This window comes from Natrix helvetica (genome assembly GCF_964273705.1).
Source record: "Natrix helvetica genome assembly, chromosome: 1".
In the NCBI taxonomy this organism is placed as follows: domain Eukaryota; kingdom Metazoa; phylum Chordata; class Lepidosauria; order Squamata; family Natricidae; genus Natrix; species Natrix helvetica.
In genome coordinates, this window is record NC_138548.1 from 76,292,043 (window position 1) to 76,316,128 (window position 24,086).

Consider the following 24,086-nt stretch of genomic DNA (forward strand, 5'->3'; position numbering starts at 1 on the left):
AGTTTCCCCCAACACTGAAAAAATATAAAAATATAATTAGTCCCAGGAAATGTGTGATAGGCCCATTTTTCATCCAGGTCATTGAATGAAAAATTGTGGAAATCCAAAATTGTGAATCTTGCTGTTTTTCAATATATTTTAGGTAGGTCCCTAATGAAGGCCCTAACTCCAGATTTTGTCTTTGCAAATTCAGTCTTGTCTCTTCGTTTTTTTTCATGTTTCAGAAATGATAATATCAGAAGCTACACTGAATTTATAATTATACAATATAATCAGAAATTCTATTGCTTTTTTTTAGCAGAAAAAGTATAATCATGAGGTCTGTCTATTCATGGATAAACAGCCCAATTTTAAGTGATAATTCACAAGCCCTTTCTGTGGTGCAAAAATAGCATTTATATTCTTATGAGTGTCACTAAGATACTCTGGAAAGTTTCCTTGTAAAAAACTAATCAACACAGCAAGGTGTAACTTTCTTCTGTCAGAGAATTTACTAATGAGTAAGTTCTTCAGCATTCTGGGGAGAGATATAAAAAAACTCTGTCAGGTTTGGATGCAACTGGTTGAGTGCAAAATAGAAAGAACAGAGAAATATAGGTAAAGGTTCCCCTCGCACATATGTGCTAGTTGTTCCTGACTCTAGGGGGCAGTGCTCATCTCCGTTTCAAAGATGAAGAGCCAGCGCTGTCCAAAGACGTCTCCGTGGTCAACACTGTTACCTTCCCACCAAAGGTGATCCCTATTTGGGTTTGCAGCTTGTTTATGGAAACTGATAACAACTCAAGGACATGGACTGTCTTTCTACAGTGTCTGTGAGAAATATTTTGGGCAAGGAAAGGCAAAGAAAAGATAGAACCCCCCTCCTCTGAAAAAACTAGAAGAAACTTGTGCTTAAGTAAATTCAAAATAAAGGCATTTTTATACATTAAAGAGATATTGAAGGCGAAAGTGGCAGTGGAGTTTAGATCTTTTTTTCTCCTTTTGGAAATATGTATTCATATACAGATGAGAAAACCCCAAGCTTACAAGATGTTTGGGATGGACTTCAAAATATATTGGAAGGATTCGAGAGATTTGGAAAGAAGCTGGATAAATTATTGCTATGCGCAGAAAAAGTGGAAGATATTGGAGCTCCTAAAACTAAAGAAGAGAATAAAGATATAGAAGATATAGAAGATAAAGGCAAGATAATAGATGAACTTACTAATGAAGCACCTATGAGTGAAAATGGAAAGATATGGAAAAGTGAATTTGATTATTTGGAGCTCTATCCTTCTTCTCAATATAAGGATTTGATGATGGAACTAGGAGGAGAAGCAGCTTTGGAAAGACGGCTGATAATCAAAGATATGTTAATGTCAATTCCAGTTGAAGGGCAACGAGACTACTTGAAAGACTTTTTGAGCAAAAAAGTGTGGAGAGAAGTCTTTAAGAACTCTATAAAGAAATTAATAAGAGAATTGATGCAACGACTGGCTAAAGAGATAAGAGTGTTTTGTTACTGGATAGACACAGGTTGACAATGAATGCTGATAATTAAAAACTTAGTTAATCTTTGGTGATTAATAAGTAGGATTTTGTAGATGCTTATAGAATGTTCTTGTTCTTTTTAAAATGTTTATTCATTAACAGATAATTCATTATGATAATAATAGTGAAATAACAACTCTAATTAGTGATAACAATTTGGATATAAACTGTAAATTGGGACCTGGGAAAAAGACTTATCAATTTTATTAATATTTTTTAGTTTGGATTTTGTTATGACGATGTAATTCTTTCTGGGTACCTATAAATTTTACTACAATTTAGATATAAACTATAATATGGGACCTGGGGAAAAGATTCATTAATTATATTCGTTTAGATTTTGTTATAAAGATGTAATCTTTCCTGGGTACTTATAAATTCTAGTAATAAATTTTTGTCTAGATTTATTATAAAGATGTTAGATAACTACAATAATAATAACGAAATGTTAATGGATAATGTTTAATGATTTTATATGGGTTGGCATTGGTGAAAGCAATTGGATATAAGCCTGAAATTTATAGAAATAGCTAACGAATGCCAGTATGTGGTTGTGTCCTTAAATACAAATGATTCTAGATAAAAGCACATTTAAACAAATATAGTTAAATGAGAGTGATGGTACATTGATGGCATATAAAGATTTTTCATTTAAAATATATAATCCAATATGAATGAAGTATAAAGAATGATTGTGGTAGTAATGCACGATATTTATTTTTAACCAATCGACATGCTTTCTGGAAGATGTAATGAAGAATGTTTTGTGTGTGTGTTTAATTAAAACAATAAAAAAAACTTAAGAAAAAAAAAAGTAACGGGAGCTCATTCCATTACGCGGCACTAGAGATTCGAACCATCGAACTGCTGACCTTTCTGATCGACAAGCTCAGCATTTTAGCCACCACATCCCTTAGAGAAATATAGGAAGAGGCAAAAATATGTGGTTATTATTTCTTCATGTTCAAAAAAAAATCTTTGCAAGAGGATGGCAGTAGAATGTATTACTACACACATGATGATCAATATAAGTCTGGTAAGCTTTTCTGTCAGCATCAGTGGAGTGGTAATTCTGGTTAGGCAAACCTGTTTAGTGGGCTTTTGGTTTTCTTAATCCACAGAAAAGATAATCACTTTTACAGTTGCACCATTTTACAGTAAGTCTTTTTGTAGACCATCCATTTTCTGTAGCTATTTTTTTCCATGGCTTCAACTCCATTTTTCTTAATGCTTTCATTTTGGGGGGCTTACACAGGCTTTTAAAAATTACATTTCCTCAACAAAAGCCCCTTTAAAAATAAAAATACTGTTTGTACATAGTTCAATAGTGTGCTTTCTTTTTATATTTCTCTTGTTAACTTTTCTTTGGGGGATTTCCTTTGATGTTAACATTTATGCCACCACAAAGTTTGATGAGGACATGTAATGGAATCTAGGGTGGAATTAAAAGAATTAAACGTCTCTAGAATATATAGTCAATAAAGAAAAAACTCAGGAGAAAGTTCAAGCTTTATTGAAACTCCAATAGAGTTTACTTTGCAGCATTTGTTTACCACTTCAGTTGGTCTAATAACATTGCTTAGCCTGAGTGCTTGTAAGTAAAAAATAAGGATTAAGCATTTGAAATCCATGAATACAATTTAAATACTTCTACTGTAGTTATTTTTCCATAGCTCAATTTGGGATTATATCAACCAAAGAATGAGCAAAGGACTAGAAGGAGGTATTTATCTATTTTTCTAGGCTGATTCAATTTCACTAACTTTGCCAGATGTTAACCTAGGCTAAAGAAAGCACTGGTAAGGTACTGATAAGCAGCAAAAGATCTCAGTGCTAATTGATATGGTGTATAATAGAGACCAACCTGAGAAATAATGGCCTTAAACATTATGTGTAGGAAAAAAATATCTTAAAAAACGTAACTTGAAACTCTTCAATGCAAGGATTGTGTGCAGACATTCTCCTGGGATCTGAACACAAGGACAAATGCAAAGGTTTGGAGATATCTATATCTCCATTAATTTGGGTTATTATTAATGGATTAATATTTAACCCATTAATCCCTTTTTGGCTCTTTAGCTAAGATTAAGTGTAGCACTTGAGTAACCTATTAATTTATATCTGTCTTAGCTCCCATCATTATAAAGAAAAGGAAGAAAGAAAAATCCTGGTAATTAAACATGTTAAAAATCCTTAGTGCCCTGATTGAAGAACACATTTTCTTAAGGAGATGAATGACTGGCTTTTTAAAAAACAGTATATCGACACACCTGATGAACTCACAATGGTTGACACTGAATTTACCAAACATCCAAGACCAAGCCTCATTCTCTACTTACCTGCAATAAAGGTAAGTCTTTCACTTCTCATCCTGCCATCTATTCTTACATAATGATAGGACAAATTGGAGCAATCTTCTTCTCTACCACAAAGCTGCCTTGTGCAACTCCTTTTGTATAGGGGTAGATGTCACTATTGTTGCTCCGTTCAGCAACATGATTTTATGAACAAATATAAATCAGACATTTATAGGCTGCTGAGGGGGAGGATTTATTAAGCTGAGGGTTTCAAATATCCATCTCAGACATTTCACCTTCTTCCCCTCTTGGCACTAAGCTGAACATATCTGCAATTTGCATCCCTACCAGTTCCTCCCACCTGTCTCTTGGGCCTTGTTAAATATCTAGGAAGGTTCTTTCTAAAAAAGACTGTATAGGCATTATAGCTGGCAGGAAGATCAGCCTACCTATCGCTGCTATTGTAGATCACACCTTTTTCCTGACCCCTTGGCACATCCAGAATGAGAACTGCCTACTCAGCTGTATCATTTAGTCTTCTTTTTCCTCTTTTGCTTCAAGGTTAACTCCTTCTTTCCATGTTCACTTTACACAGCACTGTAATGGATTCACTTTGGATAATTCAGGCAGAGGAAGGGGAAACAAGTAGACATACAGTAGGTTTCATCCTTATTGCTTATTCTACTTATTGCTTCATAGATATATTGTACAGTAAAACTTAAAGATTACCTAGTATATTATAACTTGATCCTATCCTTATACCTAACTTAATCTACATCCTGGGTAGTTTTCTATAAAACTTACTTATTTACATAGTTTTCAGCATTTCTCTTAGCTTGGAAGACAGAGGTCAAATAACATACAGACTCCACTTTTACTTTTCATTGTCAATTTCTTTAAACAGTATTTTCTTAGCCTCCTAATTCATACAATCAGGGAGACCTTTTGCCTATCTTTTGGAGATTACAGATGCATGAGTCACTTGGAATACACTTCCCCTTTTATCTTGGATTGTATACTCTTTACCTGCATGATAGCTATACATTCTCAATTAGCACTGCTTGTTTTTGTCAGTTCAATAATGATTCAACTGTCCCGGTTGTCCTACGTCAGGGGTGTCCAAACTTGGGAACTTTAAGACTTGTGGACTTCAACTCCCAGAATTCCCCAGCCAGCATAGCTGGCTGGGGAATTCTGGGAGTTGAAGTCCACAAGTCTTAAAGTTCCCAAGTTTGGACACCCCTGTCCTACATTGTCTACTTTCTTCTTCAACTCTGGGAGTTGAAGTCCACACATCTTAAAATTGCCAAGGTTGAGAAACACTGCTCTAGACTCAAAACTTTACCAGGTCTTTCTCCAGCACACTCCAGATTTCAGTACCCCCAAGATCTCAGTTCTCAGCATTCTTGCCCTTCAGCCATCTTTGCTTCTGTGAGGTATATTTATCAATTAAAAAGTACCAAACAAGTGGAAAATAAATTCCTACTTGTGGGATATTTGGGGTTGTCTGAGCTTGGTTATTTTCTTGCAGATGTTTCATTACCAAACATGGTAACATCATCAGTGCTAGAAAGGAGTGGGGTTTACTTTCTGTTTATGGCTTCCTATTTTTTCTGGAACAGTCGTGACTTCTCTATGGAGGGAAAACCTGCATCTTCCATGAACTTAGCTTCTGTCCAAATGCGAAGCAGGATTAAAAATTGGTTCTTTCCCAATATATTACCACTGCCTTTCTGTCAACTGTATATATGAAAGAAGAGTTCATGGTTTCCAGTTTTCCTTCCATGAGAACTTTATTCTACAACATAGGAAATTGAACTTCATATTGGTTATCTTCACAGTTTTGAGACCATGGACCTTGCTATATAGTGGGAGCAACAATTGCAGCAAGATAAGGAATGCATCAAAGAGAAGAAAGTCACTAGAATGCCTCATTTCTGTTTGTAACACTTTTAGGTTTAAAAGTCAATTCCAAACTGATAAAAGTTATGGTGCCTCTTATGTAAGCAAGCTTCCACTTATTGAGCAAAGAAAACAAAGTTTGCTGCAAAGAAAATCAGAAAGCCCTAATATATAGAAAGATATATCAGCTATAAATTGAAAATGGTTTAACAGCTGGAATCCTTGCAATGTGATTCCTTTTATTTCAATGAATCTTGCTAAAAAAAAAAACTCTGAGAACTTTGCTTGGTAAAATCACTTTTGGTCTTAGGCAACAGCCAAAGAACCTGACATGACTCTGGTTAACTGAAAGCAAAAAACGTGGACTAGAGATAAGGAAAACATGCTCACCTCTTTTACTCTCTGAAGCATTGGCTGCAACCATTCACTGTTCACTTCACAGTGGCTATCCAGGAAGGTGAGAATATCAGCTGTTGCTGTATCAGCACCTCGTACTCGGGAGCGAATTAGACCTGAAATGGAGAGGCAAGAAAATGAAGAGAAAAGAAACCAAATTATTTGGTAAATGAATCAAAGAATTGATAAAGGAGAACGTTTGTAGTTCAGAGTTTAAATAAAGGGGTCTTTGATGCTCTCTGAACTTGGTAGTTTTCTTGCAGACATTTCATTATCCAAACGTGGTACCATCATCAGTACTAACAGAGAGTGGGGTTTGCTCTCAATTTATATTCTAGTGGCTTGCGCTGCCAGTGTTGGTGGGAATGGTCTCAGTGTTTCTTTGATTGGACTGTTTATTGTTAGCTTGTTTGGCTGTTTCTCGATTGAGGTATTGTTTACTTCTTGATTATTGGTCTGATGTTAATGTTGATGTTGAAGTGCACATATCATAAGGTTGCTAAGGTTGAAATCACTGCTGTATACCAAAATGTAATTGTTTCCATTTTACTGATCAACACGAATCATATTTTGTTTGTACATGCCTGGCTCAGTTGTTCACCTTCTGTTGTGACCCAGCAGGAGCCATTGGAGCTGCAAACAGACTCCGACAGCGAGGGGCCCTATGACTCGGCTCTGGAAGATGTGGAGGACCCTGGACAGGGTTCCGACTCCGAGCAGGGATCAGAGAGGCTGGTTGGCCACCAGGAGGAGCCTGAGGCATGGAGCAGTGGTGAAAGCCAAAGGGAGTGTGCTCCTGACGTCATGGCTTGGAGCAGTGGGGAGGCGACAAGGGAGGTGGTTCTGGACGCGCGGCAACAGAGGGCTGATAGACGTAGAGAACAACTATGCAGATACAGAAGATAATTGGACCCAGGTGGTTGTAATTAGGCTCCTCTCAAGATAGTATATAAGGAGAGACTTTGTGAGGAGGCTGGTTGCAGGATTCAACTTAATTACCAACGCTGGAGAAGCTCTCATGTCTGTTTCTTATCTTGGAAGTCTGGATTGCTGCCAAGGTCTAGTCAGTGTGTTAATTTACTGTGAATAAATCATCTAGTAGTATTCTTGTCTTGGATTGCTTTGGTGTACGAAGAGGGGGTCGGAACATCTTCTATGGCACTTTTGGAGATTATAGAACATTGTTAATTCCACTGTAGTGTAATAATAAAATATCAATGCATTGTCTACTAAGCCAAAGCCCATTGTATAATCTATTGATTATACCACAAACTTCCTCCTGCTCTAATTTTTTTTTTGGGGGGGACTGATTTTTTTCTTAAATAATGGCTCCTTTTACGCCTACCTGAAGATCTTTCTTCATATACCTAAATCTACAACTACCTTAGTACATAGGAAACACTCTTCCTTACTTCCTTTACACATTACTGAATCTCCCTTCTCCTTCCTCTGAATACCTCTACTTGTATGTTGTATTCAGTTCTTGTTCCTCCACATCATTTTCACTATATTTCCTTTAATGTTTTCTTTTCCACAAGGCCTAGGAATTTCCCAAGAGAACTGAATTCTATTGAACCTAGATAGAACCCGACTGCTAATAATAACTTCCTTTCTGCATTTAAATTATTTCCTTGTTTTTTATCTCCTAGTCTTTTCTTCTCATCTTTTTTAACCAACCTGACATGTTTTACAAAGGTGAAATGCAGCTGTCTCTATTCACAAGACGTGTTCTACTAAAGGAAGTGCTCTATAGTAATTCCTTCCCTACATATAACCCCCACTAATCTGCTCTTGGGGATTGGGGAAGCTTTGAAGGATATCAAGGGGAATGTTAATTGCTTTGAGTATAAGGAGAATCTGGATATTTAGTTAGGATTTCTTGAGAAAATTTTATTTTTCTGAAGTGCTCAGGTTCCACTTCTTTTATTCTCATTTGAGAAACCTTAGGAGAATACTTTAATTCCTGATCTAGTTGGTCCCTGTTATCCATATTTGGCATCTGCATAATTTGACTCAAATAATATTAATTCTAAATCAGCTCTGCTAGATAAGACAGCAACCTGTATCCCAGACAGATTGATGAGCCAGAGTTTTATTGAACAGTAGAGCTCTACTCTATAACTAAACTATATTCCTAACCGTCAACTGTCTTTTAAGTCTTTCAATTATGTCAGTTGTTATCTAGCAAAATTACCCGGGATGTAGCCCCTATGATTCTTTGTTATTTGGTATTCTGTATTTTTCTGGTTTAGCAAAATGAACTGGGAATATTAACAAGCACTGCTTTTGGGCGTTACCATGCTTACAAATGCCAGGATAGGTTGTGTTCGATTGGGTAATGGATAGGCACACACAGGCTTAACGGTAACAACAGCTCTTTATTAAGTACAACAAGTGAGAACAATCCAGCGAAGGTTGAGTCTGACAGCAACTCTTTTATAGGGAGCTGTCAGACCCTTCGACCAATAGGATTAAACCTCTGTTCCCGCTGGAACAGAGGACCTTGGTGGAAACCACTGTAGTTAACTGGTTGTATGAAATTTTGGAGTAGACTGTAATTCCAATGCTGAAAACTATCAATTTTATTTCTTGTTCTCACCTAAACAATGTTGCAGGAGTTTTGCACTCAGGTTGCAACTTGAGATTTATGAGAGAAGAGAGTTAATGCATTAAAACTCCATTCAGGCAGTACAGAGTGGTTTATGCTCATGATACTTGATCTATTATACAAAGTTCTGGAAATGTTCATATTCCCTCCTTTTCAGTACATCTGAGTATAATCCCTTAATCTCAACCCTATCTTCTAAAGATCCTTTGATCTGGAATTTTCCCGTTGGCCTGACAATGAGAGTCAAAAATCTTAACATCTCCAGGTTTTTTTTTAAAAAAAAAACTAGATTTAGCAAAGGAGCATGCTCAGTTCAGAAGACATAATTCCATATTCTTTCTGCAACAAGCCTTAATTTGTATTTCCATTAGGACCTCGTAATGGTATATGCTTTCTACAAACTTTGTCATGCTCACCTTCTCGGCGTCCATTGCGTAGACACTTGACTTTTGGGATTCTGGTAAGTAGCTGGCAGTCTTCAGCTAAAGAAAAGGGAGGAAAATCCAGTTGGCTGAAATGCCTAGTTCATTCGGCACAGACAGAAAGCTGCAATTAATTTGTCCCATGTTCTCATTTTGTTTTCAATTTATGGTATCAATCAATCTGGTGATTCCAGGGTAAATAATTCTGTTGCTTAAAGTATCTCTGATAGGTTTCATTTAACCTGTCATCTCCTTTTTTCATGAACAATCTCTTTGAGACAGTAAGGTAGACTCCATATATTATATTACAACTGTGTGTAAGTATAAAAAGATGCCTAACAGCCATCATAAAGTGCTATTATCAGTAAGAGTGAATGAGAAGAAGGTGCTTAAATCTTTCCCTTGCAAACCAATTTTCACCTGCATTTCCCTTTCATTACGGTGTTTTTATTCCTCTGGGGTTATATTTGTAAGATAAGAAATGTCCAGTTCATTAAATGCACTTGGAAAAAAAAAGATGAAAGATTCAGAGCAAAATCAACTGAATGGGAAAAAAATAATACTTCTCCTTTCATATTTTCTCTGATACAATTCCGTCTCGATTGTGGGTGCCTTGCAAAGCTTATAATGTTCTGTAAGATGATAGCTACTAGATGATACTATTATGCATTGTTTGATGTCAAACATCTTTGATCTGGAGTGGGCAGCCTGCCATCTCAGGAGCACAGGTGATCCTAAATTCTCCTTATTGAAGACTTGGAGCTCATCTGACTGTTTAAAAACCAATGACACAATTTCCTACCATTTTATTAACACTTTGTGAGTCATAATATAGGCAGACCTCAAATATAACTTGCTTCTGCAACATTGCAGCTCATATATGCAGCTATATATATGCAGCTATATATGTTTACAAAGCACACCAATTCCTTAATGTGTAAAAGTCACTTGTAATGAAAAATGAATGAGCTGATTTATCCTTAATTACCTTCCTTTTTAAAAAACCTTCAGTCGTCTCCAAGCTTAAAAGGAAGCACTCTGAAAAAGAAGGAAGAAAGAAGGGCTGGAGAAAATCAAGAGATGGAGGAAATATTTAAGTTCCTGTCCCAATCTCTTATGTTGCCCTTTGTAATTGTCAGCAAGATCCCTGTGTTAGAACTTCAGAGTTTGCTTCATATAATATGTCATTCTGCCTCTTGAAATTCCTCCAAATTGAAAGAACATCAAGTTGGACTGAACAAGAAAAGAGGCATCAAAAAAGTGAACAGAGGATGTGCTAGCCAATATCTATCTGCAGCTTTTTGAGACTATGGAAACAGGTTTTCCTTACATATTTCCGTTCCAGGACATTGTCTGTGAGGATGATGTAACTAATAAGAAAAGAAGAATACAGAGTAAACCTTAATCTACCACCATTTAGAGCTGCTAAATGGGAACAAACTAAAGAACAAAATCTGTCTGTGATTGCATGGCCAGTACTAATTCACAAGGCTTTAATTACTTGAGAAAGGAACTGAAAACAACAAAAAGAAAGTATAGAAGGCTGGAAGAAAGTGTAAACCAGCACATAGTGTGAGAACCAGCACAGATACCATTGACCCATAGCAATATAAAAAGATAGCATGCTCTCTTTTCAGCATCTCAGCTAGCAATATTTTTTTTCTTCAAGCAACAAAAGAAGAAACTTTTCTTGGCAATTTTACAGCTAACTCTTCTTATAAGAACTGTTCAGATGTACATGCTTTTGCTAGAGATAGATAAATGCACGTAAAAAGGTCTAGGGAAATGGAAGGAGAAAGATATCAGTTTATTTTATTTTCCCCCTTTTTTCCAAGAAATGGGGTTTGAAAGGATATTGTTGCTCCAGGACCTGGAGAAACCTAAGATTTGGCACCGACTGATAGTTTTTTGCACTCTTTTGTTGGTCAAATGGAGAGAGAGTGAAAGAGAATGCACACACTGAGTGGCTCGTGTTGTCTCAGTTCTGTTTTCCAAAGACTGCAGAAATGAAAATAATAACAAATTTTAAAATGGCTTAGAGGGATTATGGAGCAGAATCTGTCAGGTGTTATATGTCAGGGTCTTAGACACACGTTTTAATTTGTAAATGACAATGAAGAATCAGGTAAGTGATTATTGAGTAATCTGAGGTAATATTCTACATTCCAATACACAATGTACACAATAGACTTGGAAGATGACTCTTAACAAGCTGGATTAGCTTTCATTCCAAATTCATTGGATTGTTCTTTTGTCTCCCTTTCATTTGGCTCAGTCTGACTTATTCTATAAAGCTAGGATATTGCAAATGAAGCAGACTCACTATCACAGAGAATGAATTCAACATTGTGTATGTTTGTCTCTGGATCAAGAAATATCAGATGAATCTTGTTTCCTCGTGTTGATCACTCGTAACCCCTCAGCATGAGCCACAGGTACATGTTCTTTTCTATATTTTGTAAACCTGTTTATATCAGTGATGGCTAACCTTTTTCTCCTTGCATGCCCACACCCATAATGCAATGTGTCCCGCCCCCCTGCGCATGCGCACACAGCCCCCCCCATGGTCCCCCACTCCTGCACACATGCACATGATACCCCCATGTGCATGCGCACAACCCCCCCATGCCTCATTTTGGGCCTAGCAGGCCTCCCTTAAGCCTTCTGGGACCAAAGATGGGCCACAGGGGGGTGCTGTACCCCCCACATGCCCCCCCACATGCGTGCGACCCCTCCTTCCCCCCATGCATGACTCCCACATGCGTGGCAGAGACCCAAAAATCAGCTGGCCGGCAGGAGGCGCAAGCACATGCGTGGTAGAGCTGAGCTGGGCAACAGCTCGCGTGCCCACAGAGAGGGCTCCGCATCCCATAGGTTCACCATCACAGGTTTATATCATCTCTGTACAACTCTGATATCCTGCAAAAGTACAAAGGCCACCAGCCAAATACTTTACTTAGCAACTATCTCCTGGACCAATTCCATTTATACAGTTCCCACTGTCTGAAATGTTGTTCCCATGAGTATATTGTTCTCAACAGTGTTCAGCTGAGATCCCCCTTCCTTGATACCCTAAAAATTCTTAAAGAACATATGGGATACCATATGTTGAAAGTCAGCAGAGAAGGTGAAAAATCGGAAGGCTTGTTCACTATCTGTTTAGATAAGATGTTTTATAAATAATGACATCGTTTATCCAGTGACTACTGTATATCTGAAACAATGAGACATCCATGGACGGTAAACAATGCAGCAACATGCAACAAGAAAATTAAGATTTGAGATAAGAAATCTGATGAGATGTTTTATGACATTCTATAATAAATGAGGGAAGTGACAAGAATTCTTCAAGCCTCTTGAGAAATATCTTGTTTTATCATACACCGAAAGACATTTTTCAAAAAAGATGTGATTTAAAATGTGAAGCCCAAAGTGAGAGTACAAATAGATTCTTGCCATGACTGTTCGCATGAGAAAGGAAAATGGATTAGATGTGCAAGGCAGTGGTGTTTTTGCTATTGAGTCTCTCGTTCTGCTGTGTTATTCTTTACAGTTGAATTCAGGAGTGATGCAGGATGGATACCCCCAGCTATCTATTTATTGCTACCTTGTGATTTGTAAAGGAATTGAACCATGTGAGTTGAATATATCTATTTTGTATTTACATTATGTAATAAACTGTTCTTCATCTAGACATTCTCAGGCAAGCACACATATTTTTAAACTGGATTTCTTTTGATTTTATTTTTTAATCCCAAATTGTTAGCCTTGTCTGGCTCCCAACCACCGATGGGATACCATGCATATTTCCAAATATTGGCTATGTATCTCTTTTGATTTAATTTCATTTTAAATTTGTGAAATTAACAGATGGAAATAAAACATATGGTGATAAAAAAAGAATGATAATAAGCTGGGGGGAAAACCAAAAAAGAGGGAAAAAGGGGAAAAAAATCTGAATAACAAGGTACAGCCTCTTTAAGATTGTATTAAACCTAAACCATATCAAAGCATAATGCTCCATCTTCTCCTTTCTATGATTTAAATGCATTTCAAAGATTAATTCTTGAATCCATTTTAACGTTCAAAGTATTACGTTCTTCCCACCTACATAAAATAATTCTTAAGGTCATCACTCTTTTCACAGTGGTAACCTCAACTTTCCATTGTTCTTCAGATCAGTGAGCTCCCAGGTCTTACACACAGCAACCATAACACAATGTGTTTCTAAATCAGGCACAGAGATATTTAATAATAGGGAAAGCCATTTCCCACACCCATCTGAATTTGTTAAGATATTACTGTATGGAAAGGGAGCATTTATGCCATTCCATCCATGGAATTCCAAGGAATTCCCAAAGAGAATTGCCTTTTCCACCAAAATATATTTTTTTAATAAGAAGAAAAACTCACAATACAACTTTTGCTTTCACAATTATTAAGGGTTTGGTGATGGGTGATTTTCATCCAAAAATACAATAGGGGAGGAATGAGTTAATGTTCTTTATCATGAGGGGATTGGGATAAGCTGATCCTAGGACTCTAACAAAAATAATCATGCTCCCTGCCCCAAGCTGCTATTTGAAGTTTTTTTTAAAAAATTACAGATGCAATTGTTCATGATATCTTCAATGCCTTGCTGAATTTGGTTACCAAAATTGTTTTCATTGGCTGAGGCTCTAAATTATTTTAGCCATATATTCTAAAATTTAGGGGAAAACCACTAAAAAGTCCATCTGCAATGCGGGAGTAAGCAGTATGCTCTTGCTCGAGGTTCCTGGTGGAAGGATAATGAATTTTGCAATAGAATCCTACTTTATTGCTCTGGGATAATTCAGCTCTATAAAAACCTCAGCAAGAACAACTCTCATCTACGAGAAGCACAATATAGCATGCATTATTTTCTTTGTCTTAAGCTTATGTAATTGGGAATTCTAGCTGTGCACGCTACTTGCTATCCTTATGATGATGGCCCTCAATTGATAGTTAATGAAATCTAATAGAACAGTCTAACTTTATGGTTAGGATTGTCTCTCTGAAAAGGTGTGGGGAAATGCAATTTTTTTCTTTCTTTTTTTCTTACACAGCTGCTCCCCCCCCCCTCCAAAAAGAAAAAAATTACTTCTTTTCCAATTAGTTCTTTTTCCCCAAAAAAATAAAAATGAGATGAAACATCAGGGAGGGAGGGAGGGAGGGAAGGAAGGAAGGAAGGAAGGAAGGAAGGAAGGAAGGAAGGAAGGAAGGAAGGAAGGAGAATAAACATAATATAACATAAAGAAAATATAATATAACAAAGGGGAAAAAAGTAATACTTACGATCCAAGCTGAAATCATCCACTAAAATTATTTCCTGAATCAAATTTGCAGGAGTGCGATTTAGAACACTGTAAAAAATAATTTAAAAATCAGCAATAACCAAATCCAGCATTAATTGAAAGCAGTTTTCCATGCATTGACTGCCCTCAGTTTACCACTAAAATTTTCTTCTCCCAAAAAGTTATTTCCAAAACACAGTAAGAGTCAAAAACGGCAACCTAGATGAGACAGCTTAGATAGCCTGGATCCTATGTACAGTACTGTTTTAAATGCCTACCCTTAAATTTATTTTTGTTACATTCCTGAATTAAAATCTTAAATAAACCATTTAAAACAATTAGCTTTGAGGAAGTCTGGTGTGAACTCTGCCTATGAAAAAATTAGGCACCGAAGAGCTTTTTCTATCCAGAAATCTGTGGGTGGAAATAAAGCCTGTGGAACATGCTTCACTTTATACCTAATTTTTGTTTAATTGGGGGAATTAAATGAAAAAGGGAGAGGGAGATCTGTGAACAGTGATTGTAAAATAGATGTATAAACTCATCTAGTTACGCATGCATTCATCATGCTAATGTACTACACTGTAATTCAGTGTAAATAGCAGCCTTGGTGTCACATTCCATTTCTTAATTCAAATTATTGCTTTTTATCACATTATTACTTTGCAGTAACTTGTACCCTATCTAGATTATTTCCAATTGGCTTGCATGCTACTTAAGAATTCTCTGGCATTAAAAGAATACAAAGTTGTCTAGATTTATCTACACTGTTGCTTATTTTATTCCAGATCCCGCTAGCACAGTCTTTCCATTCTCCAGATACATGGGGTTGCAATTCCCATTATCTTCAGCTTATTTGGCCATTGCTATTTCGTCTAGCACAATGAGAGTTATAGTCGATCCAGAGGCATCCACCAGAAGGGTAATAAAATAAAATAAAAATCCAAATGGAGCCCATGACGGTGTAAAGCACTATTGAAGAGAACCAAATTGGAGAAACTCTAAAGATACTCTAGCACAGTGATGGCTAACGTTTTCCGGACCGAGTGCCCAAAGTGCACACCTGAACCCCCCAAATGCAATGCATGTGTGGCCCCTGCACATACGCCCTGCCCCTGTGCATGCATGCACATGCCCCCATGCTCCCCCTGTGCATGTGCGCACCCTTCCCCCTGCACATTTGTGGCAGAGACCCAAAAATCAGGTGGCTAGCGGGAGGTACATGCACATGCACGGCGGAGCTGAACTGGGGAGACAGCTCACGTGCCATCAGAGATGCCACCTCTGGCACATGTGCTATAGGTTCACCATCATGGCTCTAGCATCTTTAGTTCTGGTAATAATCTTTTGTGTAATCCTTACAAACTTCATCTTGTTTGTCTATATCCTGCTATTGTCTCCTCTATCATATGTACTGCTAAAACTCTCATTGTCATGACCTTTAATTGGGTGAAATGGTGCATCGTGGGACAACAATTAAGGTACCTCAAATTGGCTAACTTGCAAAATGGGTCCAAAATCCAGGATTCGTAACTCCTGAAGGAATGAAATTTGGCAATATCACTTATCCCTGTAACCCCCGTGCATTCTTCTTCACCTTTGCCACTTCCCTACAGACCATGACAAACATGCACCCTTCTTAACTTATGCTGCCTCACTGTGCACCCTATTCAACATATGTAGCCCACATGTGTGCCCTCCCTATACACATATCATCTCTGGTGCACACCCATACATCTTTTCCCAAGACACCTCTCTCTCACACTCAGTTCCTGACCTGTAACCACACACAACTCCTCACTCCTTTCCTTACCCAACAGCAGCCACTTACCTTACCTGGCCCTGGACTTGCAATTTCCTGCTGGCTTTCCCATTGACTTTCTTCCTGCAAGCTTCACATATGCAAAGAAAATGGGAAAGCCAGCAAGAATTCAAAAGAGATTGGGGAAAGGGAAGGGAAAGGAAGGAAGGGAAGGGCAGGAAAGGAAAGGAAAGGAAAGGAAAGGAAAGGAAAGGAAAGGAAGATTCCTGATGTTCCTTGCCAGTTTTCTACAAGGAAATTCAATAGAGAAGCTGGCAGGAAATCAAAAGTTGTTCTCACTTTCACTGCTTTTTTTAATGCGTGGTCATTCTGTTTCTTTGTTTAAATAAAGTAAGGAAATATTTCTAAAACAATGACCCAATGGGTCACAGGTTATCTAGTTTCTTACTGTAGATAGATTTACTAAAATCTATCTACAGCCACCAATGTATTTGTGGTGTGGAAAGGAAATGTATTTGTGGTGTGGAAAGGAAATCATATCCTCCCATGCAGTAGACAGAGCAAAAGATTAAAAATTACAGGAATGAGCCCAACACAAAGATTAAAATGTACCAAGCGGCGCCAATCCATTTGATTGAATATGCCTTCCAGGCTGAGTTTAGCCATCAGGTATCCCCAATTAAATAAGATCCTTTCCACAAAGTGCTGTTTCCATCAGCAATACTAAACAAGAACCACAGCTCAACGGGGTGTCTGACTATAGCAGGGGTGTCCAAACTTGGGAACTTTAAGACTTGTGGACTTCAACTCCCAGAATTCCCCAGCCAGCATGTGCTTCCTCTTGGAACTCTGGCTAAATGCACTTTCTTGGAATTCCTAAGGAGCTGATTTTCTACACTTTCAAGGAACAAAAAAAAAATTGCTTTCCTATATGAAGGGTTTTGGGGGAAGCGCTCAAAGGGGAGGCTGTGGAGTCCTAGAGTGATAAGTGATAAATGAAAGGGAGTCCATTCACACAAATTCTTTGACTGTTTCATTGTCAAGCCTAAACTTACATACCCCATTCATGAGAATATAATTGAATCTTACTTGTCTTCTCAAAGACATCTTGAAAGCAAATTCTCTTCTATAATAGTGAATAATTGCAATTTGTTTATTTATTCGGTTAATGGCCAGCAAAACAAGCACTAAAAAACAGGAAACACAATCGGGATCAAGAAAGAGAAGCAGGTTCAGCCACGCAGCAGCTATAACACTTGAATAGGAATTGATAGAAAAGATTGCAGGGCAATTTTTCTACAGAACATTATTTGAACTAATGGATGTAAACTAGTCTGCCTGGTTTCCCAGACTTCAGAAACCATCGTGAGGGAGTTCTTTCTTCTTAACTTTTTCAAGTTAAGTGCTGGACACCTAGCAGAACTGTAAAGGTGGAATAGGTAAAAGCTACCCTTCCAGAACACCCATAGTGTTCCAGAACACTTTTGAATGAGTCTAAAACATTCTGTCAATATTCAATATTATCATGAAGTCCTAGCTTCCCTGAGATACCCAAGGCGCAGTGTTGCAGACTGCAGTAGAGATATATCTTGTGACAAACTAAACCCAGTGCACATCAAAGCTACGCCATACAAAATGCTCAAGAAGCAGTGGCCACAATCCAATCCTTCTATTTTATCAGAGGAGCACAATGTATACCAGCACCACTGAAGTTTTTTTTCAGCTCAGGATTATGCACAATTGCCTTCCAGTGCCCAGTTATTCCTTTTTTACCTGTCTCAAAAGGTTTTAATCCAAATCTCTAAGGACTATATTCCAATTAGCCCCCTGCATTCCTAACACAATACTAAGGTGGGAAGTACGGTTGCCTAAGATCAAAACAGGTACATGAACTTTCATCATAGCACGCTGGCTGAAATTAATGTTCTTTCCTACAGCTATTTCCTTATGGAGGATAATTATAAATCAACATGGGGTAGGACAAAAAAAAACTCCAATATCTTGGCCACTCCAAGGAGATGATCCAAAGAGTGATAGGTTATGAGCATGCACTCAGTGTCAAAGATGCAGCTGTAGAGGTAGTCAACATTATTAAGTATTTGGGGGTGCAGATCACCAACAATCTGAATTGGTCTCTCCACATGTCATCCTTAGTGAAGTGTGCAAACCAGTGTGTCTGCATTTCCTGCATTGGATGAGGAGAGCACATCTTTCTCCTTCTCTGTTTTTACAGAGCCATGATTGAGAGGGTTTTAACAAATTGCATCACTGTTTGGTTTGGTGGTAGCAGTGCCTCAGATAGAGAGCGGTAAGGACAGCTGAGAAGATTATAAAAAGCTCACTTCTCGTTACTCAGGATACTGCTTATAAGTGCTATGGGGTTAGAGCTGAAAGCATTGTTAAAGACCCCACACACTCTGGGAGGAGGTTTCCAAGTATTTCTAGCAGGAATAGCCAATTCTGTAACAGCTTTGTTCCCTATGCCATCTGTCTGGTAAACATGCAAGATTCGTTTTTCTCGCCATGTACATGTATATATCTGAACTAGACTGTGTTGTTTCTCTGTGTCATATAATATATGTGGGTATGGGCATATTTGTTTGCTTGTTTGTTTTGTTATACTTATGTAGTGCATATTGGAGGTGGTAACTCTGAGAGCTGTATGCTATGAAATTTCATTTTGATGCATGCTGATTAGTGTACATTTAAAGTGACAATAAAGTTACTCTAAGTCTAAGTGCATTTAAACAATGCATTAAAGACCAGAAAGTCCAGCAGGACCTGTCTGTTCCACCAAGAATGTCTTCTTGAGTAGACAGACACCCCCATCCACAAGAAAGATATTTATATGGATTGATGAAAAAAGAAATCCCATAGAATTGAGATTGTGCCCCTGTGGACAAGAAGCCCATTGAAACCTCAACTCATCTCCATGTTATGTTATACCCTCTATGGACTCATTTTGTATCACCGGGTGTGATAAAATAGCTGGAATTTTCTAATCTCTTTTATGTACGGCTATTACTATCTGATCAGTATGATACAGTTTCTTGAACAAAGCTAAATTCAGCTATATTGTCCTTAAATTAGGCTGACCATCGATGATCTCACCACAAACTGCAATATATGACTATGTCTTGTTCTGTTTTATTTTCATGTTTTAATTTTTAATCTGGTCTGTGACCGTAATAAAAGATTGATTGATTGATATCTTGTTACCACCTTGACAGCCATCTTATGTACAGCAAAAAGGAAAAAAGAGTGAACAGTCATGACAGATAACTGTGGGGTGAAGAAGTCAAATCAATAAAATAGGTCTTGACTGACAACAAACATTGTCAGGATCCACTAAAATGAATCCCTCATCAAATTTTAACATGATCTCAAGAGCTTTCAGTCTTAGCCTTGACCGATCTATAGAATAAATCCAGTTTGTTGAAGCCATTGTAGAACGACCCAGTTGACATATAAACACATTATACAGGAAATCCTGAGATTGCCATGTTTACTTAAATGTTGCTAGCTTTCTAGCTTTCACCCACAACCTACTATCCAAACCGTCATCTGTAGGGAGACTTTCAACTACCACTATATTGGTTCTGACTCATTTCACAGAGACGCTCAACTAATGGAATTAGTTTTAACATTAATTAATTGGAATTAAGTAGGAAATAGGCATTCAAAAGACTGAGGTACCCACCCAATGAGATCAAAAGACAAATTAATAGAACCAGATTGATTTCCAGAGATTACTTACTAAAAGCAGACCACAAAAGCAGAATGACAGAACAAAATTGGATGCCACCTACAGCTTACAGCTCAAACTATTCAAATGCATTATGAATAAGCAGTAGTGCCTATACTGGACAATGACACTGTACTTTTTCAGGCATTAAGTGAGAATGGGCATATAGCCAACACCCATCTTAAGGCAAATTCTTATGAACAACATGAAATAAATTATATATACAATTTGTATATATGTATATGTGTATATATATACAGTATATACAGTATATTATATATATATATATATATATATATATATATATATGTATGTATGTATGTATGTATGTATGTATGTATGTATGTATGTATGTATGTATGTATGTTTTCGTAGATTTTCACGGGTGTAGGTATGCTGGTTTTGTTGTATTCGGGTCTTTTCCCGTGTAAGATTGAGATTGTCTTTGCAACGTTTCAGCTGTGGTCTTTGGCTTAAAGTGTGACCAGAGCTGCCGTCTTTCTGTATATCTTGGTGGGAGGGGATGGAGTGCTGGCTTTGTTTCAATAGGTGGAATGATTGGTTGTGTGGTTGTATCATGATTGGTAGATTGGTGCTGATTGGTGCTGGCTGTGTGTTCGTTGTTCTTTTGTATTGTAACGGCCTGGATGGTGGGTGGTGTTCGTTTGTTGGCTAGGGCTGGTTTCCAGATGTTTGGTAGGCGGGAGGTATCATCACGTTTATTCATGTTGTGGGAGTGTTTCTCTATTTCGATGGCTTCCATAATTATTCTCTTGTTGAGGTGTTCTGTTTTGGAGATTAACCTGGCTCCTTCAAAATTGATTTCATGTCCTGTAGCTTTAAGGTTCTGGAAAAGGGAGGAAGTTTTTTCTTTTTTTCTTACTGCATTCTTGTGTTCTGTGATGCATGCATTTATTCTCCTGTTTGTCTGTCCTATATATGTTGCCGGGCAGATTTTGCATGGTATTTCGTAGACTCCTTGGTTTTCTAGCTGGGTTTTGTCTTTGGGGTTTCTTAAGATGTTGTCTATTTTTTGGTCAGTGGTGAAGGCTGTCTTGTTATTGTGCTTATGGAGAATTTTGTTGATTTTATCTGTGGTGCCTTTGATATAAAGGAGGAGGGCGATGCCATTGTCCTGTTCGGTGTCTTGGTTTTTTGGGGGGAGTCTCCTTTTGGATTAGGTTGGTGATTGTTTTTCTTTGGAATCCATTGGAGATTAATACATTTGTGAGTTTGTGTAATTCAGTTTTCAGGTGGTCTTTGTCAGCTAGGCGTTTGGTTCTGGAGATGAGGGTCTTGGCTACAGAGTTGATCTGTGCAGGGTGGTGATGGGATTGTGCATTTAAGTAGCGGTTGGTGTGTGTTTTTTTCTGGTAGATGGTGTGTCCTAGGGAGCCATTGGTTTTTTTGTCCTAATCTACACACACACACACACACACACAGGGTTTTAAACACATTACAACTGTTATCTCATAAAGGTAAAAGTAAAGGTTCCTCTTGCACATCCGTGCTAGTCGTTCCCGACTCTAGGGGGCGGAGCTCATCTCTGTTTCTAAGCTGAAGAGCCAGCACTGTCCGAAGACGTCTCTGTGGTCATGTGGCATGACTAAATGTCAAAGGCGCACGGAACACTGTTACCTTCTACTGAAGGTGGTCCCTATTTTTCTACTTGCATTTTTTACGTGCTTTTGAACTGCTAGGTTGGCAGAAGCTGCGACAAGTAACAGTAGCTCACTCTGTTATACAGCACTAGGGATTCGAACCACTGAACTGCCAACCTTTTTGATCAACAAGCTCAGCATCTTAGCCACTGAGCTACCACATCCCATATTATGTTATTTCATAAGGTATTGTACCTGTAATCTGTCTCACAAATACTTGTATCCACATATCCAACCGCCCTTCGTTCTCCCATAACTTCATCTCAATTGAAATACTATCACAGTTTAGTCACCCCGTGCAACTGAAGCAGAGAGCTCTACTTTATTAAAGCTTATGCCTTTAAATAAACTATGTTAGTTGGTGCTATCAGAATCCTTTTCACCCCAAAAGGAACCAAAAAATGCCAGCAGGAAAATGGTTTCTAGCATAGATGTCTCCTTGTCCCTTGATAGGAGTTTGTGATAACACTGTGTGTGAACTGAAAATAATTCACACACAAGTGTAGTACACCTACTTTTATTTTATAAGCTGATTTTTAGCTATCGAGTCTTACAGAAATGTAATATGTTAATAAAAATAAATTAAAGTTTCCAGACATCTGTTGGCCTCTAACCATGTGGTGCATTTGGTACAATGCTCAATGGCATGGCAATCGTTTTCATGGCTAGCTCCCAATTACCAATAATGACTTTCCTTCAGGATTCCCTGCCAGACATGGGATTCCTTTGAATATCTCTTTCCTGAAATTATGCTCTGAGGAGAGAAATGCATTGTTTCTTAGATGCCTCTTGGAATAGGCAATGGTCTGGTTATTTATTATTATTATACTGTATTCATTAAACATGAAATTCAGCCAACTGAACATTCAAAAATGCATTACAAATACCATTGACTGGTGCTAATGGTTGATACAGTTTGCTGCCAGCGTCCTAGGTATCAACCAAGTACCTTCTTAAAATATAAGATGTTCCGAGTAGCGCAGTTTTTTGCAGTTCCGCTGGTGTTATTGCAGGATGCTGCAATTTGTTGATGTATCTTGTAAAATTCTTGGACATGGTGCCAAGTGCCCCAATGACAATGGGTATCACTGTTACATGCTTCATCCATAGCCGTGTAATTTCGATGGCCAGGTCGCAATATTTCATTATTTTTTCTAGTTCTTTTTCTTCAACTCTGGCATCTCCAGGAATAGCGATATCAATAAACTGTACACTTCGGCCCTCTACAACCGTGACATCTGGCATGTTGTGCTCCAAATGACGATCTGTTTGTATTCGAAAGTCCCACAAGATGATGATGATGATGATGTTGTTGTTGTTGTTGTTGTTGTTGTTGTTATTATTATTATTATTATTATTATTATTATTATTATTATTATTATTATCTGATTTGCTAATCCACCCACACACCCGCATTAAACTGCACTCTCCAGTTTGGCTCAACATTTGCACAGTTTCAGTACTCTTGCCAAGAAATGAGACAAAACAGCTGTTTGCAGCAAGCACTCCCTTTTATAATAAAGGTGGCATCTGGTGATCTGGAATGAGCCCGAGAGGCATGTCTGGTTGATTTGAAAAGGGGTAGAGAAGTGAGTGGCTTTAGGGAATAAAATAATATTACAGTGTGGCCTGGTAGACTCTCTGAAATTGATACGCTTCTATGAGGCTGTGCAAACATAAAACCCCTGCCCTCCTTTTCTCAGCTGCAGAGCTGATTGTTGGGGTCTTATAAAATAATGACAGATCTAGTAAGAGGATGTCTAAACAAGCCCAATCATCCTTTTGTGTTTAGAAGCTGTTCAAAGCACCCGTTAATCATTCAGTGTTTCTCCCCCCAGTTGTTTTTGTTAGGTATAATTACAGACTGTACAGTTATAGAGACTAATTTGATTTTGAACTTAACGACGGCAGCAAGATTGTTGGTGGCGCAGTACTGGAAGAGGGAAGAATTGCCTACTATTCAAGAATGGACGCTAAATCTAGCAGAGATGGCCAAAATTACAGCATATTTGAAGGACCATTCGGATGAGAAATATAAGTTGGAATGGAGAAGATGGATTGACTATATTCAAAATAAATATCGGACTAAAAAAATTCAATTAGCTTATGAGTGAAGGCATAAAGAATGTTACAATTTACCTAAAGTTAGCTTAACAAAAGGGGAATTAAAGCACAAGAGGAGGTAGGATGTCAAAATCAGTTAGCTTATGTTAGCGTATGATTGTTAAATGTTTATACCCTGTATTTTGCTCTGGGAGGTTGTGGGGAGGGAGGGTCAGAGGGTGGGAAGGGGTAATATTTGTAAAATTTGTTAAAACCTTTAATAAAAAAAAGATTTCGCTGGAAAAAAAATCATTCAGTGTTTCTCTCTAATTCAATATATTTTCTCTCAATCCATTTTACTTTATCCCAAACAATTCCTGCACAATGGTGGCTCCCTGCCTTTCA

At 37.8% G+C, this 24,086-nt stretch overlaps 1 protein-coding gene across 2 annotated transcripts in view; it reads right to left on the reverse strand.

The window, feature by feature from the left end:
- The window catches only part of GALNT16 (polypeptide N-acetylgalactosaminyltransferase 16), a 193,068-nt gene that overhangs the window by 40,842 nt on the left and 128,140 nt on the right, over positions 1-24,086 (reverse strand). For both annotated transcript variants that reach the window (XM_081937755.1, XM_081937754.1), the window contains exons 4-6: positions 14,472-14,539; positions 9,150-9,215; positions 6,120-6,241 (exon numbers count right to left, since the gene is read on the reverse strand). In XM_081937755.1, the coding sequence (XP_081793881.1) occupies positions 6,120-6,241; positions 9,150-9,215; positions 14,472-14,539 (256 nt within the window). The remainder of the gene's footprint in view (positions 1-6,119; positions 6,242-9,149; positions 9,216-14,471; positions 14,540-24,086) is intronic.